The 16,711-nt window shown below is 34.1% G+C and overlaps 1 protein-coding gene across 3 annotated transcripts in view; it reads left to right on the top strand.

Annotated features, from left to right (window-relative positions):
* The window catches only part of LOC136026682 (regulator of nonsense transcripts 2-like), a 173,421-nt gene that overhangs the window by 83,054 nt on the left and 73,656 nt on the right, over nt 1-16,711 (top strand). For 2 of the 3 annotated variants that reach the window (XM_065703426.1, XM_065703425.1), the window contains 2 exons: nt 1,085-1,417; nt 16,001-16,159. In XM_065703426.1, coding sequence (XP_065559498.1) covers nt 1,085-1,417; nt 16,001-16,159 — 492 coding nt within the window. The remainder of the gene's footprint in view (nt 1-1,084; nt 1,418-16,000; nt 16,160-16,711) is intronic. The other variant, XM_065703427.1, reaches the window with a different exon arrangement.

Here is a 16,711-nt window from a genome sequence, read left to right on the forward strand (position 1 = left end):
TTGGTGCATGTATAGGATTTGCATGAATGGTAAAACAATTGCATTGTTTGCAGACTTGCTAAAAAAAGCAACCATTCTCAAAAATAAGAAACAGATTTACAGTGATTTGCAGGAAGCTAGCATACGCTGTGAATGCAAAAATCTATGTTCGAAATATCACAGGAATTGCAAAGAAGTAATCGCAAAGACATCTAAGTTGGATTTGATTGAAATCAAACCTTATTAGGGAGTGGTTGAGCTGATACTCTTTGAGGAGTGGTTGAGCTGAGCCTCTTTAATTAGTGGTTGAGCTGAGGAGTGGCTGAGCTGAGATAGCATTCTCATTATATCTTTTCGCACATTGAATATGACTCCTGTAATTCGATGAACGGTTCAGGTGTCAAACCAACTAAGCCTACTGAACACACAGTGAAAAAAAAAAAAAAAAAATGATAGTTGATTTTTAGAATAGCTGGTCTAGGGATTTTTGGGTGATAATTTATGTACTCGAGTCCTGAACTCCACATTGTCAAATTAACTTTCAAAAATCATTTAATTTGTTACGAATGGTGATAAGGTTTGTTTGTAATATTATATGTTTCCTGAATCCAATTATTTAAGTAATTAATTAATTTATTAATTACATTAATATATATATATATGATTTATGTCTAAAATATGTAATATACATTTTTTTAACAGTTTTTTTAACGAATGTCCTGAGTGTGGTGTGGACTAGTGTGGACTTGGTCAAATAGGCTTATAAATGTTATTTAATGTCCTGTGGTAATAAAATAAGAATGTGTAATTTCATTTAATTAATTGATTTGAATCAATATATGATTTTCCGATTCTCATTGAAGAATGTTCTGAAACTCTGTCAAATTAGCTTGTAAGAATTATTTTAGTCTTATAGTAATTAGATTGTTTTCTAAGATTGTTTTTATTTATTTATTTTTGTGGTAAAACAGTGAAGAAGGAAAATGGGTGATAGAAATTTCAAAGAAAATATTTTAGGCAAATGTTGCCTCTCCGCATCCTGAGTATAGCCTGTATTTTGATGTCTGTATTCTTTCTTTATAAAGAGTCTTATATCTTTTTGAAGGACCAAATAATGCGAAAGAAATCTGTAATAGCAATGGACAGTCGATATACGACAATGATTGAGAACGCCTACTATCAAATTAATCCTCCAGAATTTAGTCCCGCTTCGACTAAGCCTCCTCGTCCACCAATTAAGGAATTCCTGAGAAAACTCATCTATACTGATCTGAGTAAGGTTACATCTCGTCGGATTATAAAGCTTCTAAGAAGATGGAACTGGGAGGAGAAACAAATGGCATCGTATGGGATTAAGGTTCTTTCATCAGCTCATAGGATTAAATATATGAACATTAAGATCCTTGCTGGTGTTGTTGCCGAACTTTTTTCATATCAGGTTGGTCATCCTTTTCTATTTATTTAAATTTGTAATTATGATTTTGCTGTATTCATAATCATTTTACTCTATAAGAGCCAAGAGTAGAATAATTTTCAAGAATGAGGACATTTATATCAGTTAGAACAACCCCTAATTTACGAATATTCTGGCTTTATGGCCAATACCCAACCTCGGCGAAAAATCAAATAAAAGAATATCTAACAGTAAAAATTTTTGCAATTCAAATTTACGGAAATAAAATACATTAGAAAAGTCGTATTATCATCAGACCAAGCCCTTTGTTTCACGCTGCATATATTATTAAAAGGTTTTAGTTTGATTCTGTTTAATTACTTTGAGTTTCATTTTTTTACACAGGAAAAATGTTTCATATTTTTTTTGTTCAGTTGCGTATAAATCTGTATGACGAAGGCTATGATTCTGATTATTATATCTTTAATGCCTTATCTTTTAATTTGACAACTGAACCGCCACTGATTGGCATGACTGTGTAAAGCGTTTGATGGTGAAATCGATTGAGTTTAAAAAGTAGAGAGGAGGCTCAAGTCATCTTAGACACCTGCATCCCTCTATGGACAACAAATCTCCCATAGTATGTCTCTTGCAAAAAAAATTCAAATTTTAATTGCCGATTTGGATTATAGAAGTTCATGGCAACAATGGCTGCTTTCCAGCCTTTCGGACAAGATCCAGCAGTGAAGACTTTCAAAGTCAAAGAAGTAGGGCTGGCTAATGAAAAAGATATATGTTTCCCATGTATCATATTTTTTCCTGCCCACTTTGTGTAGAAGAAATAAAAATTATTATTATTAATTGAAAACCCGCTAACAAAATATAAGACAAATGTGGGGTACTGAAATAAAAAAATTAAGTCAAACAACTTCTAAATATAGAGCAAAAAGAACATATTACAGCAAGGTGCAATTATTAACATTCAAACTTCAAGGAGGAATGTCAACTATGTGTCAAAGGGCACAATTAGGTGCTTTTCTATTGACCTTTGTTTTAAGCAGGGGAAAAAAAAAATCAGCGTTGCACTTTTTCAAAACTAATGTGTTTTGTAGACACACAATAGTAGAAGGTACAGTAGAAAATTTAGCCTCTAGTCATTTGTCATTGTCTACGGAATCATTTCCAGCTGGTTTCAGATTTAGCTTTTACTTATAAAATACCACAGGTAAGTAAGGAACGTCAAGGACGGTTAATACATAAAATAACATTAAAGCACCTGAATGAAAGCCTTGGACTATTGGATTGGCAGGATGTAATATCCACGGAGGATACAGATATGGCAACTGATAATTTTCTAAGAAATTTCAATTGCTGCCTTGATTCTAGTTGCCCATACGATTAAAATTTGCAGAGAAAAATTTCCTATAAGGCCATGTATAATGTCTGGAATTTTGATATCAGTTAAAAAAAAAATCAGTTTTTTAAAAAGCAGTTTAAGAATCCAACTGATTATAATACTAAAAATTTTAGAATTTTCAAAAATAAATTAACCACACTGATATGTTTGTCGAAACAATTGTATTATAAAAAGTCTTTCGAAGAAGCTCATAATTCTCCTCGCAAAACGTGGTCTTTAATTAATTCTTTTATAAAAAAAAGAAAGTAAGTCTAATTGTCCTGAAGTTATTAGTTTAGAAGATGGTTCGACTACTAATAAATCGGAGAAAGTGGCTGATATTTTGAATACTTATTTTGCTAAAATAGGAGAGAAAAGTGTTTCATCAGTAATGAACCAGTTTGATTCACGTAGTAATAAACATTTTTCTTCATACCTTCCATCTCCTCAAAGTAATTAAATTTTTTTCGGGCCTATTTCTCAGTCTGAAATAACAAAAATAGTGCGTGATCTAAATCCAGGTAATTCAGCGGGAATTGACGGATCTAGTTCTAAAATTGTTAAAGAAATATTGTCTGCAATAATATTACCATTACAGCATATAATTAATCTTTCATTTAAAACTGGAGTTTTCCGATCTGCTTTTAAAGAAGCGCGGATAGTTCCGCTTCACAAAGGTGACTCTCCTGAAAATCCATCAAATTACCGCCCTATTTCTATTTTGTCAGCATTTTCTAAAATACTTGAGAAGACAATTTATAAGAGGTTTTATCAAACAGTTCGTGGTAACGAACTGTAGTAAGGAGCGACCCGGCTCAATAGTAACCAACACTCTAAAAAATTGAATTTTGATATCAATAGCTACATCAAAAGAATCGCATTTTAATGCTGATTTTAAATATATAAGTTTCATTAAGTTTAGTCTTACCCATCAAAAGTTACGAGCCTGAGAAAATTTGCCTTATTTAGGAAAATAGGGGGAAACACCCCTAAAAGTCGTAGGATCTTAACGAAAATGACACCATCAGATTCAGCGTATCAGAGAACCGTACTGTAGAAGTTTCAAGCTCCTATCTACAAAAATGTGGAATTTTGTATTTTTTGCCAGAAGACAAATCACGGGTGCGTGTTTATTTGTTTGTTTTTTTGTTTGTTTTTTTCCCAGGGGTCATCGTATCGACAAAGTGGTCCTAGAATGTCACAAGAGGAATCATTCTAACGGAAATGAAAAGTTCTAGTGCCCTTTTTAAGTGACCAAAAAAATTGGAGGGCATCTAGGCCCCCTCCCACGCTCATCTTTTTCCCAGAGTCAACGGATCAAAATTTTGAGATAGCCATTTTGTTCAGCATAGTCGAAAACTATAATAACTATGTCTTTGGGGATGACTTACCCCCCCACAATCCCTGGGGGAGGGGCTGCAAGTTACAAACTTTGACCAGTGTTTACATATAGTAATGGTTATTGGGAAGTGTACAGACGTTTTCAGGGGGATTTTATTTTGTTTGGGGGTGGGGCTGAGGAGAGGGGGCTATATTGGAGGATCTTTCCTTGGAGGAATCTGTCATGGGGGAAGAAAAATTCAATGACAAGGGCGCAGGATTCTCTAGCATTACTATAAGAAAACAATGAAAAATAAACATGAAAACGTTTTTTCAAATGAAAGGAAGAAGTAGCATTGAAACTTAAAACGAACAGAGATTATTACGCATATGAGGGGTTCTAAAAATACTTTAGCATAAAGAGCGAGGTATTTAGGAGGAGATAAATACCTTGCTCTTTATGCTAAAGTATTTTAGTAATTTCAACTATTTATTCTACGGCCTTTCTGATTCAGGGGTCATTCTTAAAGAATTGGGACAAAACTTACGATTTAGTGTAAAGAGCGAGGTATTAACGAGGGTACAAACCCCAACGTATACATAATAAAAATATAAGGTTATGAAAGTTTGTTACGTCAGTTAATTCTTAAGTTACGTATTTTTTTACTAATAAAAACGTTCGTTAAAAATTAAAAGTTCTAGTTGCCTTTTTAAGTAACCGAAAAATTGGAGGGCAACTAGGCCTCCTTCTCCACCCCTTATTTCTCAAAATCGTCTGATCAAAACTAAGAGAAAGCCATTTAGCCAAAAAAAGAATTAATATACAAATTTCATTTTAATAATTTATGTGCGGAGAGCCAAAACCAAACATGCATTAATTCAAAAACGTTCAGAAATTAAATAAAAAAAAAACTAATTTTTTTAGCTGAAAGTAAGGAGCGACATTAAAACTTAAAACGAACAGAAATTAGGCTACTCCGTATATGAAATGAGTTGTCCCCTCCGCAATCCCTCGCTCTTTACGCTAAAGTTTGACTCTTTGCCACAATTCTACTTTTTAAACCAATTAAAAGCTTTAGCGTAAAAAGAATGACGAGGAGTTGGAGGCAAAACTGAACACTGCATTTTCTAATGTTCTTGATTGGCGTTCTTCAAATTTTATTGCTTTGAATGTATCAAAAACAAATTTCATAATTTACGGCAGAAAGTCAAATATCTGCCCTCGTATTACCCGAGTTACTTCTTCAAAGTATCTATTATCAATATCTCGGGTGAAAATGATAAAGTGCCTTGGACTTGTGATTGACGAAAGCTTATCTTTTAAAACACACATTCAATATCTACGCTTAAATATTTCAAGGTATGTTGGTTTAATACGAAGATTGAAGCTTTGTTTGCCCTACTCTGCTTTACGAAATATTGATTTTGCTCAGATTCAGACTAACGTTAATTATTGTTCTCTAGTATATTTATCTACATTTAAAAGCCGTATTAAACCAATACAGATTTTACAAAATAAAGCCCTAAGAATCCTTAAACTTTTTATTCCATCACCTATTGAACTTCCAAATAAGTCTTCTACAGCATCTTTATATACTTATCTTGATATACTTCCAGTTTCTCAACAATTTGCTTTTGAAGCAATGCTTTTCAAAATCAATTATGACATTAAGAAATGTCATATTACCATATTACCTCCATCAAATGCCATATTACCTCCATCAAAGTTTGTTCTCCCGATCACAAGATTTACATAATTATAACACTCGACAAAAAAAGAGTATCTACATTGACAAGTATAATACTGAGAGATCTAAAGTCGCTCCGTTTGTGTCAATAGCTCGGTGCTGGGATGCTCACAAGGCTCTTATTGATAAATTTTCCTCTATCCATTTAATAAAAAGGAAACTTACATTTGATTTAGTTCAGGATTATTTTTAATTAAGTATCTTTTTAGTAAGGCAAAGTTACTCTGGTGGTTGCTCTGGGTGATTATGGGCCTCTCAGCTATCTTCCAGTATTAATTTATATTTAATAATATTGAAATTTTTAATTTCTTCAATAGTATTGAAAGATCCTGGGCTAGCTGCTACTTTCATATTATTGTTATGTTATTGTATCTTTGCCGTCATGTTTATCTTTGTATTGTAGTGTATGTTGTTATTGTATCTTTGCCTAGGCCTAGATTTTCGAGCTTGTCTCCCCATGGGCCTATGTCATATATATACATTTATGTGTGATTAATAAATAAATGAACTTGAACTTACGTGGACCATAATTAGCATGGCCCACCACGAGAAGCCTTGAACCTCCTTTGGTGATGCTTGAATTTTGATCCAGGGAAAAGCATTTTCTCTCTCAATCTTGACAAATAAAGATTGGGTTTGGGGTGACGTCTTAGCTGTCGAAGACGGTTCAAAAAAAAAAAAGTTTTGGTTGGATTGAAACTCAGGCCGATATACGCGTAACCCTTGAATGGAAGATTAATATTGACTTGTAGGTCAATGAGCGAGGTTTCTGTTGAAATCAAGTACTTGTGGGCATCAAGCCATGGCTAATCGTAGAAAAAGCCAAGCCAAATTGCCCGATTGAGTGAGAGGCAAATCTGGCATAACCCCTTTAATAGGATTGCATAAAAATGATGTTAGTTCATTTGTTAATAGATAAGTCTATCCATCATCCGTCCATGCGTCATTCTTAGGGCAGAAGAACTACATTGTTGGCAAATACATTAGGCTGTAGTTTATAACATCAACGCAAAAATTACCAATAAATGTCGATTTACGCTAAATGCTGACTGAAAAGTATCGAGCTCAAAACCGAAATTAAAATGCCAGTGCCCTTTTTAATGGCTCAAATTGATTATACGGCAAGTAGTCTCTCCCACTCTTACGCCTGTCTTATCCCAGGCTCTACCGTAAACTCCCATGAAACCAGATGATATTCCTAGATAAGCATATCATTCAGAATTATCGAAATGCATTAAATGTGCATCCTGGTGGAACACAACTCATGCAGCCTTAAAAGCAAAGACCCCAAATTGCTATAGGTTGCAGATGAATATTTTTGAAGCTTGTAATATATATAACATTATATAAAATATAACATGTAATAATACTTCCAACATATGTATGTGAGTATGTTCGCTCTTATTTGGATTTTTTTTTTTACTTGAAATGTTAATTTGGTTTGCTTTGGCCTGTAATAGTCATTTTAAAGTAAAGGCGCATCATATCTGTCGTTTTCAGTGTTTGACTAACACGCATAACATGAAAAAAATTTGTAAAATAGAATCAGAATGGACACATAATGTCATTTCCTTTATTCGTGGTGACGTGCTACGCCTTGGTTCCGCAGTATTTGACCTAGATGCTGATTACTTGAAATCAATCGAAAAAACAAAACAAAAGTGCAGAATGGATTTCTCTTTCTTTCATGAATTGGTTTATCAATATTGTTGTATATCCACAACAATATTGTGGATATACACAAACCCTTTCCCTTTCTTTCTTGAAAACCTAGTTTAAAAAGTTCATTTTTAGTATATGGTTTAAGTATTATCTCCTTGTCAGAAAATCTTAACATCATCTGGCACATCTGCTTTCTTTTTAATTCCTTTGGGCTGCAGATGTTTTGAATCTGACGTTCAACTTATTGCCTCCTTTGTGAATTAAATTTTGGTGAAATGAGCCTATTCCAATGATGCAGACGCCTCTTCATTTTTCGCCAGAAGTTCCCTATAATTGATTATCTGGAAAACTAGTGAAACATTTTACAAGGGTATATGTAAGAATTAAATGAAGAACATGGCCGTCTTAAATTTGCTTTCTCTTATAATCATGTGGGTCTTACAAGAGTGACGACCAAATAAAGGTTAGCCCCCTTCCTAAGTAAAAGAGATAGTTCTGTTAAAATTTGTTTCGAATTATAACCAGTTTTCATCCGTGCCCCCCCCTCCTTCTTAGACAGCAAAGTTTGAAGTAGTCTATATGTCACTGTCACTTAGTGTTTAAACTTGTTTTAAACGCTGGTATTAAATAGTATTCTAGATGCCCGATGATTTTATTCTGTAGCCTTTTGAAATGTTTTAGCTTTCGGACAGCCACTATTAATCAATTGGAGTTGATTAAATTAATATCATTATTATTCTTAATCTGTGTTGCTCCAAAATATTTAATGTTTAATTGGTTTTTATGTAGCTTGTTAATAATTTTCTAGACCGCAGTGCCTTTTAATTTATAATTCAAATTATTTTTTCAAAATTAATTGACGTTGTGATGTTTTTTTTTTGTTCTTCTTTACTCTCTCGTTGTGTACTGTTTCCATTGTTTGATGGGTTGGAAATAAATAAATGGAATGTAATCTAAGTTCTTAAGCCGAACTGTTCATACATGACAATAATTAATTAAACAATTAAATAGACTTATTTACTAAAACTGGACAATAAAAATAGATAAGTAAATTTATTTATAAGAATGATAAACAATTATCTTATTTATGAAAATAACTAGATCGATTAATGATACATTATCCTGTTCTCCTTGGCTTTCACGATCGTGATAATCGACTCCTGTACTAAATTAAATAAAAAAGACAAAACAAGTTTTTTTCAGCTGAAAATAAGGATTGACATTAAGACACAAAACGAACAGAAATTGTTCCGTGAAAGGGGCTGTCCCCTCCTTAACGCCCCGCTCTTTACGCTAAAGTTTTTTTTTATTAATTTAAAAAGTAGAATTGTGACAAAGAGTCAAACTTTAGCGTAAAGAGCAGGGCGTTGAGGAGAGGACAGCCCCTTTCATACAGGAAATAATTTCTGTTTGTTTTGTGTGTTGATGTCGCTTCTTACTTTCAGTTAAAAAATTGTTCTTTTTAATTTAATTCCTGAAGGTTTTTGAATTAGTGCAATCTTTAATTTTGCCTCACCATACATGAGTAATTAAGAGGAAATTTGCATATTCATTTTTGCTTTTTTTGGCTAAATGACTTTCTCGAAGTTTTGATCAGAATGATTTGAGAAAAAAGGGTGGAGGAGGGGGCCTTGTTGCCCTCCAATTTTTTTGGTTACTTAAAAAGCCACTAGAACTTTAAATTTATGTACGAAAGTTTTTATTAGTAATACATATTCATAACTTACGAATTAACTTACGTAACGAACTTCTGTGTTCGTTTATTTTACATGTGTATGAGGAGGTTCGCCCCCTCGTCACTACCTCATGCTTTATACTAAATTTCGAATTTTGTTCCAATTCTTTAAGAATGAGCCCTGAATCACAAAGGCCGTTTAATTGGAATAAATAGCTCGTTCAAAATTGTTAAAATACTTTAGCGTAAAGAGCGATGTATTAAGGAGGGGAAGAAGAACCCTTCGTATACGTAATAACTTTTTTTCGTTTTAAGTTTTGATGTTACTCCTTGCTTTCAGTTGAAAAATCTTGTTTTTTTTTTAAATTTAAATTCTCATTGTTTTTTAAAATAATACTGGAAAATCCAGCGCCCCCTTCATGAAAATTCTATTCCCACAATGATAAATTCCTCCATGGAAAGATCCTCCCACATAACAAAAAGGGGGCCTAGTTGCCCTCTAATTTTATAGGTCTCGTAAAAATGGCATTAGAACTTTTAATTTCCATTAGAATGAATCCTATTGCAACATTCTAGGACCACTGTGTCGATACGATCACCCCTGAAAAAAAAAATAAAAATAAACACGCATCCGGGATCTTTCTTCTTGCAAAAATTCCAAATTCCATATTTTTGCAAATAGGAGCTTGAAACCTCCACATTAGGGTATTCTGATACTCTGGATCTGGTGGTGTGATTTTCATTAAGATTCTATCACTTTTAGGCAGTGTTTCCCCCCCCCTTTCCCAAAAATAAGACATATTTTCTAAGGCTCGTAACTTTTGATTGGTAAGACTAAACTTGCTGACACTTATCAAACAGTTCGTGGTAACGAACTGTAGTAAGGAGCGACCCGGCTCAATAGTAAACGAAACTAAAAAACGGAATTTTTATGCTAAAAGATACATCAAAAGAATCAAATTTTCATGCTGATTCTAAATATATAAGTTTCATCAAATTTAATCTTTGTCATCAAAAGTTACGAGCCTGAGAAAATTTGCCTCATTTTGGAAAATAGGGGGAAACACCCCCTAAAAGTCAAAGAATCTTAACGCATTTCAGCGTTAAGATTTTAAATTCCTTCTTAGGCATTCAGCGTATCAGAGAAACCTTTAGCAAAAATTTCAAGCTCCTATATACAAAAATGTGGAATTTCGTATTTTTTGCCAGAAGACGGATCACGGGTGAGTGTTTTTTTTTTTTTTTTTTTTTTTTTTTTTTCCAGGGGTCATCGTATCGACCAAGTGATCCTAGAATCTCACAAGAGGGCTCATTCTAACGGAAATGAAAAGTTCTAGTGCCCTTTTTAAGTGACCAAAAAAATTGGAGGGCACCTAGGCCCCCTCCTACGCTCATTTTTTCCTAAAGTCAACGGATCAAATTTTTGAGATAGCCATTTTGTTCTGCATAGTCGAAAACGATAATAACTATGTCTTTGGAATGACTCACTCCGCCACAGTCCTTAGGGGAGGGGCTTCAAGTTACAAACTTTGGCAAGTGTTTACGTACAGTAATGGTTATTGGGAAGTGTACATACGTTTTCAGGGGATTTTTTTGGTTTGGGAGTGGGGTTGAGGAGAGGGGGCTATGTGGGAGGATCTTACCTTGGGGGAAAATGTCATGGGGGAAGAGAAATTCAATGAAAAGGGCGCGGGATTTTCTAGCATTCATATAAAAAAAAAAAAAATGAAAAAATAAACATGAAAAAGTTTTTTTCAACTAAAAGTAAGGAGTAGCATTAAAATTTAAAACGAACAGAGATTATTACGCATATGAGGGGTTCTAAAAATACTTTAGCATAAAGAGCGAGGTATTTAAGAGGAGATAAATACCTTGCTCTTTATGCTAAAGTATCTTTAGTAATTTCAACTATTTATTCTACGGCCTTTCTGATTCAGGGGTCATTCTCAAAGAATTGGGATAAAACTTAAGATTCAGTGTAAAGAGCGAGGTATTAACGAGGGGACAAACCCCTCATATACATAATAAAAAATATACAAAAGTTTGTTACGTAAGTTAATTCTTAAGTTATGTATATTTTTTACTAACAAAAACGTTCGTTAAAAATTAAAAGTTCTAGTTGTCTTTTTAAGTAACCGAAAAATTGGAGGGCAACTAGGCCCCCTTCTCCACCCCCTATTTCTCAAAATCGTCTGATCAAAACTAAGAGAAAGCCATTTAGCCAAAAAAGAATTAATATGAAAATTTCATTTTAATAATTTATGTGCGGAGGGCCAAAATCAAAAATGCATTAATTCAAAAACGTTCAGAAATTAAATAAAAAAACTACTTTTTTAAACTGAAAGTAAGGAGCAACATTAAAACTTAAAACGAACAGAAATTACTCCGTATATAAAATGGGTTGTCCCCTCCGCAATCCCTCTCTCTTTACGCTAAAGCTTTTAATTTTTTTAAAAAGCAGAATTGTGGCAAAGAGTCAAACTTTAGCGTAAAGAGCGAGGGATTACGGAGGGGACAACCCATTTCATATACGGAGTAATTTCTGTTCGTTTTAAGTTTTAATGTCGCTCCTTACTTTCAGTTTTAAACACTAGTTTTTTTTTTATTTGATATATTTAAAATCAGCATTAAAATCCAATTCTTTTGATGTGTCTATTGGTATCAAAATTCCGTTTTTTAGATTTTGGTTACTATTGAGCCGGGTCGCTCCTTACTACAGTTCCTTACTACGAACTGTTTGATTGAAGTAAAACTATCGAAGAATGAAAAAGTATCTAACGGAGACAGAAAAAAATGGTAACATTTATGGAATGAATACATTCCACCAATTCCTACTGCTTATTTCCATGGGAACAATATATGAAGAAAATTGTATAAAATGAGTCTATCCCAGTAATCGAGTTGGCTAGTAGTTTCCTTGAAGAAGTTCCATATAATTACTTCTTTAGAAACTTGAGTATATCTTTAAAAGGATTAGAATAGATATAGCATCCCAATCCTTTAATATTTTGGCTTTCTTTTCTTTTCTTCTCTGTGAGCTGTAATTGTCGTGGGCCCATTTCAAAGGGTTTTCGGGGGACAATTACAATGTAAAGTGTTTTTTTATGATTAAAAATTATATTGTCCCTTTATTTCGGCTATAAACGGCTTTTTAGAGTAAAGAATTTCTGAAAAACAGAGAATCTAAGTTACTTCCCAATTAGTGATTTAATTGATCTATTACGTTCGGCATATCCTCATGTGGAGGGTATTTAACTTCTTGGGTAGATGTAATACATTTTTGAATAAATTTGAAGGTTTCTTGAACCCGTAGTGGTTCAAGAAGGTAAAAAATGAAGTTGGTGGTACAAAATTATTTTTGTAGAAAAAAGAAGTCCAAAATATAAAGAAACAATGAGGAGTTTTCTGTAGACAGTGAATAAAATATAAATACTGAATCGAACCAAACTGGTTTACAAGGATATTTACAACCTAAGCAAGGATCTGTTTCCAGCGCCCATTTGTCCTGGCTAAACAGTCCAAGGTGTTCAGTACTTCCCAGTATGCTTTTCTTTCTATTCCTAGATAGCTTTATCAGTATCGTCAATACTGCTTATTTTATTCGTATTTATTATAAGGGTACTTTTTACTTAGCTTACCGCAGTCCTTTGTTCATAATTAAATAAAAAAACAAGTTTTTTTTAACTGAAAGTAAGGAGCGACATTAAAACTTAAAACGCACAGAAATCACTTCGTATATGAAAGAGGCTGCTTTCTCATCAGCGCCCCGTTCTTTACGCTAAAGTTTGACTCTTTCTCTCAATTCTTCTTTTTAAAACAGTAAAAAACTTTAGCGTAAAGAGCGGGGCGTTGATGAGGAAGCAGCCTCTTTCATATACGAAGTAATTTCTGTGCGTTTTAAGTTTTAATGTCGCTCCTTACTTTCAGTTAAAAAAACTTGTTTTTTCTATTTAATTTCTGAACGTTTTTGAATCAATGCATGTTTCGATTTTGGCTCTCCGCAGAGGAATAATCAAAACGAAATTTGCATATTTTTTTTTTTTTTGGCTAAATGGCTTTTTCATAATTTTGATCGAATGATTTTGAGAAAAAAAGAGCGGGGGACGAAGCCTAGTTGCCCTCCAATTTTTTGGCTCATTAAAAAGGCAACTACAACTTTTAATTTTTTACGAATCTTTTTATTGGTAAAAGATTTACGTAACTTATAAATTAGCTTACGAAAAGAACTTTTGTATTCTCATGTTTTTATTACATATATGAGGGGATTCGCCCCATCGTCAGTACCACGCTCTTTACACTAAAGCTTAAATTTTATCCCAATTCATTAAGAATGACCCCTGAATCACAAAAGCCGTAGAATAAATAGTTGAAATTCTAAAAATACTTTAGCGTAAAGAGCGAGGTATTAGAAGGAGGTGAGCCCCTCATATGGGTAATAATTTCTATTTGTTTTAAGTTTTATTGCTGTTCCTTACTTCCAGCTGAAAAAGCTTTTTCACATTTATTTTTTAATTGTTTTTTTTAAATAATGCTAGTAAATCCTGCTCTCCCTTCATGGAAATTTTCTTCTCCTATGACAAATTCTCGATAGAAAGTTCCCCCAGCATATCCCCCTCTTCTCAACCCCTCCCCCCAACCAAAAAAATCCTCCTGAAAACGCCTGTATACTTCCCAATAACCATTACTATATGTAAGCATAGGTCAAAGTTTGTAACTTGTTGCCCCTACCACGGGGACTGTGGGGGAGTAAGTCGTCCCCAAAGACATAGTTATAAGGTTTTTCGACTACGCTGAATAAAATGGCTATCTCAGAATTTTGATCCGTTGACTTTGGAAAAATAATTAGTGTGGGAGGGGGCCTAGGTGCCCTCCAATTTTTTGGGTCACTTAAAAAGGGCACTAGAACTTTTCATTTCCGTTAGAATGAGCCCTCTTGCAACATTCTAGGACAACTGGGTCGATACGATCACCCCTGGGAAAAAAAAAAACAAAAAAAAAAAAAAACAAATAAACACGCATCCGTGATCTGCCTTCTGGCAAAAAATGCAAAATTCCACATTTTTGTAGATAGGAGCTCGAAACTTCTACAGTAGGGTTCTCTGATACGCTGAATCTGATGGTGTGATTTTCGTTAAGATTCTATGACTTTTAGGGGGTGTTTCCCCCTATTTTCTAAAATAACGCAAATTTTCTTAGGCTCGTAACTTTTGATGGGTAAGACTAAACTTGATGAAACTTATATATTTAAAACCAGCATTAAAATGCGATTCTTTTGATGTAGCTATTGGTATCAAAATTCCATTTTTTAGAGTTTTGGTTACTATTGAGCCGGGTCGCACCTTACCACGAACTGTTTGACTTGTTTACATTTGTTGGTGCTGCAGTGTATTATGTTGTAAGTCAATAGTGCTAAATAGGGATACTGATATCGGTTGTTGCTTTTCATTTAAAATGTTCCGACATCATATCGGTCCATCGACATCGCTAGGGTTCATCTCTTATTAGAACTTAGCTTAAGAATTGAAAAATCGATAAAATATGGGATAAAAAAAAATGTCAAATAATAAAAGTATAGATAATAGTCTAAAGTACAAGATAAAAAGACAAACCTTGACGACAAAACTCAATATAAAAATGGCAATTGTTAAACTATGTTAATAGTATGCTAACTAATAAAGGTGCAGGACTTATTCCCCCTGGAAAATTCCCAGCCCTCTCCCTGAAGATTCTACCTCCCCCAACAAGATGGGGGAATCACCCTGCAGCACCGTTATTTAGACTTAATCTAAACGAAGGGAGACAAGATACTAATTACTATGCACTCCCTCCATACCTCTTCCTATATTTATCTGAAGGCACATGAACATTTAGACAATTTGAACATTAAAATACGCTCTAATAGACATCCAGTATACCCCCCGGCCAACACAATAACCCACGCTCCTCCTTATTAGTACCTGATGTATAATTGTGCATTTTTCTCCCTTCTCTTTATTTGTCATAATTTCGATTTGGCTGCTCAATTTTACATTTGGGTAGAAGTTTTCTGGAGGAAATTTTAGGTGGGGGATTTCTATAGGGTTATTTCTGCGGGGGGATTGTTTGGCTGGGAACAAGCCCGACCCTAACAACAAAATGTTCTAGGATGCAAGTTTTTTGTTTCTTTATTTCGTCGTTTGTTTTCGTGATGTGTTTATAGGCGAGTATTTGTGAGACTCGATATCTTGTTTTTTGACACTAAAGGATTACTGTAATCAATACTAATCATAGATATATTGAATTTACAGAGACAGCCAGCTAAGTGGTGATTTACGACTCAATTTCTCCTTTTATGGGATCAAAAGATTCTGGTGATCAAGACTAGTTGGTTCTATAACTATTGATTTATCCATCCGTGAAGTTCTTTAGCAGAAAAGACAGAAGTTCTGAAAAGTGTCAATAATATCTACTTTTACTGTGTACAGAGGGGCCATTTGGACCAAATCTTGGGGTGGGCATGGGGCATTTGACAGAACTTGAGACTTTTATTATGAATCTAATCTACTTTCAAAATTTACTATGATTAATAGCAAATAGCGTAATTACCCCAAGGGTCGTCAGGTAATTACGCTCTTTGGCTAATAGGCGTGCAGTTAGTTCAAATCATTTGAACAGAATGGATTATGTTGGACATAATGGATAATTATGGCCGGAAAAGGGCACTTTCTGGTGGAAGCTTTGGTCCCCTGGAAAATCTGGGGTGGGCATTTGCCCACCCCTAACCCCCCCCCCCCCAATGGTGCCTCTGACTGTGTACTGAAGTATAGCTGGCTATTTTCTTTTTATAGGAGGGTATTGTCATTCAGATAATAGATTCTGTACTGGAAGACATAAGACTTGGGATTGAAACAAATATCCCTAAATTAAATCAAAGAAGAATCGCCACGGCCAAGTTTTTAGCTGAGTTGTACAACTATCGGCTGATTGACAGTGGGGTAGTTTTTAAGGTATCCTTTTTTATCTTTATTTGGGTCTTATTTGGAAGGGGGGGGAGCATATTTATATCTTGGAAAAAGACATTTATTCCCATCTTGAAGACACAAAAGTGCAACCACTTTGAAATTTAAACGGAATTTACTACTGTTGTATGTTTAAAATTTGTATTTCCGGAGATGCTAAAAGAAGGTAATGAAAAGACTCCGTTTGTGAATCTCCATCCGCTGGTTACATTTTCTGAGATATATGTAGTTCATGGGGGAAATCGCAATTTTTTCTGTCAGTGTTACCAGATTGGACACATTTGAGCCATTCTGGCCTGTATATCATTGGCTTACTTGCTGCAGTCTTCAAATCAGCGTATTTTTCTCATGACGATTGGTCTTTTTTTTTTATTATTTTTTTTTTAAGTTGTACTTTTGGCGAATTTTTGCTAGAAAAATGGTAACTTCGGCATATTTTCAATTTTATGGTTTTGCTATCCGGTTTGAGCGTGTCTGACTCAAAGATATTACGAGATAATCTATTATAAGGACGGAAGTTCTTAATAAAATATGTGACGT

The sequence above is a fragment of the Artemia franciscana genome, chromosome 4 (assembly GCF_032884065.1).
Source record: "Artemia franciscana chromosome 4, ASM3288406v1, whole genome shotgun sequence".
NCBI classification, from domain to species: Eukaryota; Metazoa; Arthropoda; class Branchiopoda; order Anostraca; family Artemiidae; genus Artemia; species Artemia franciscana.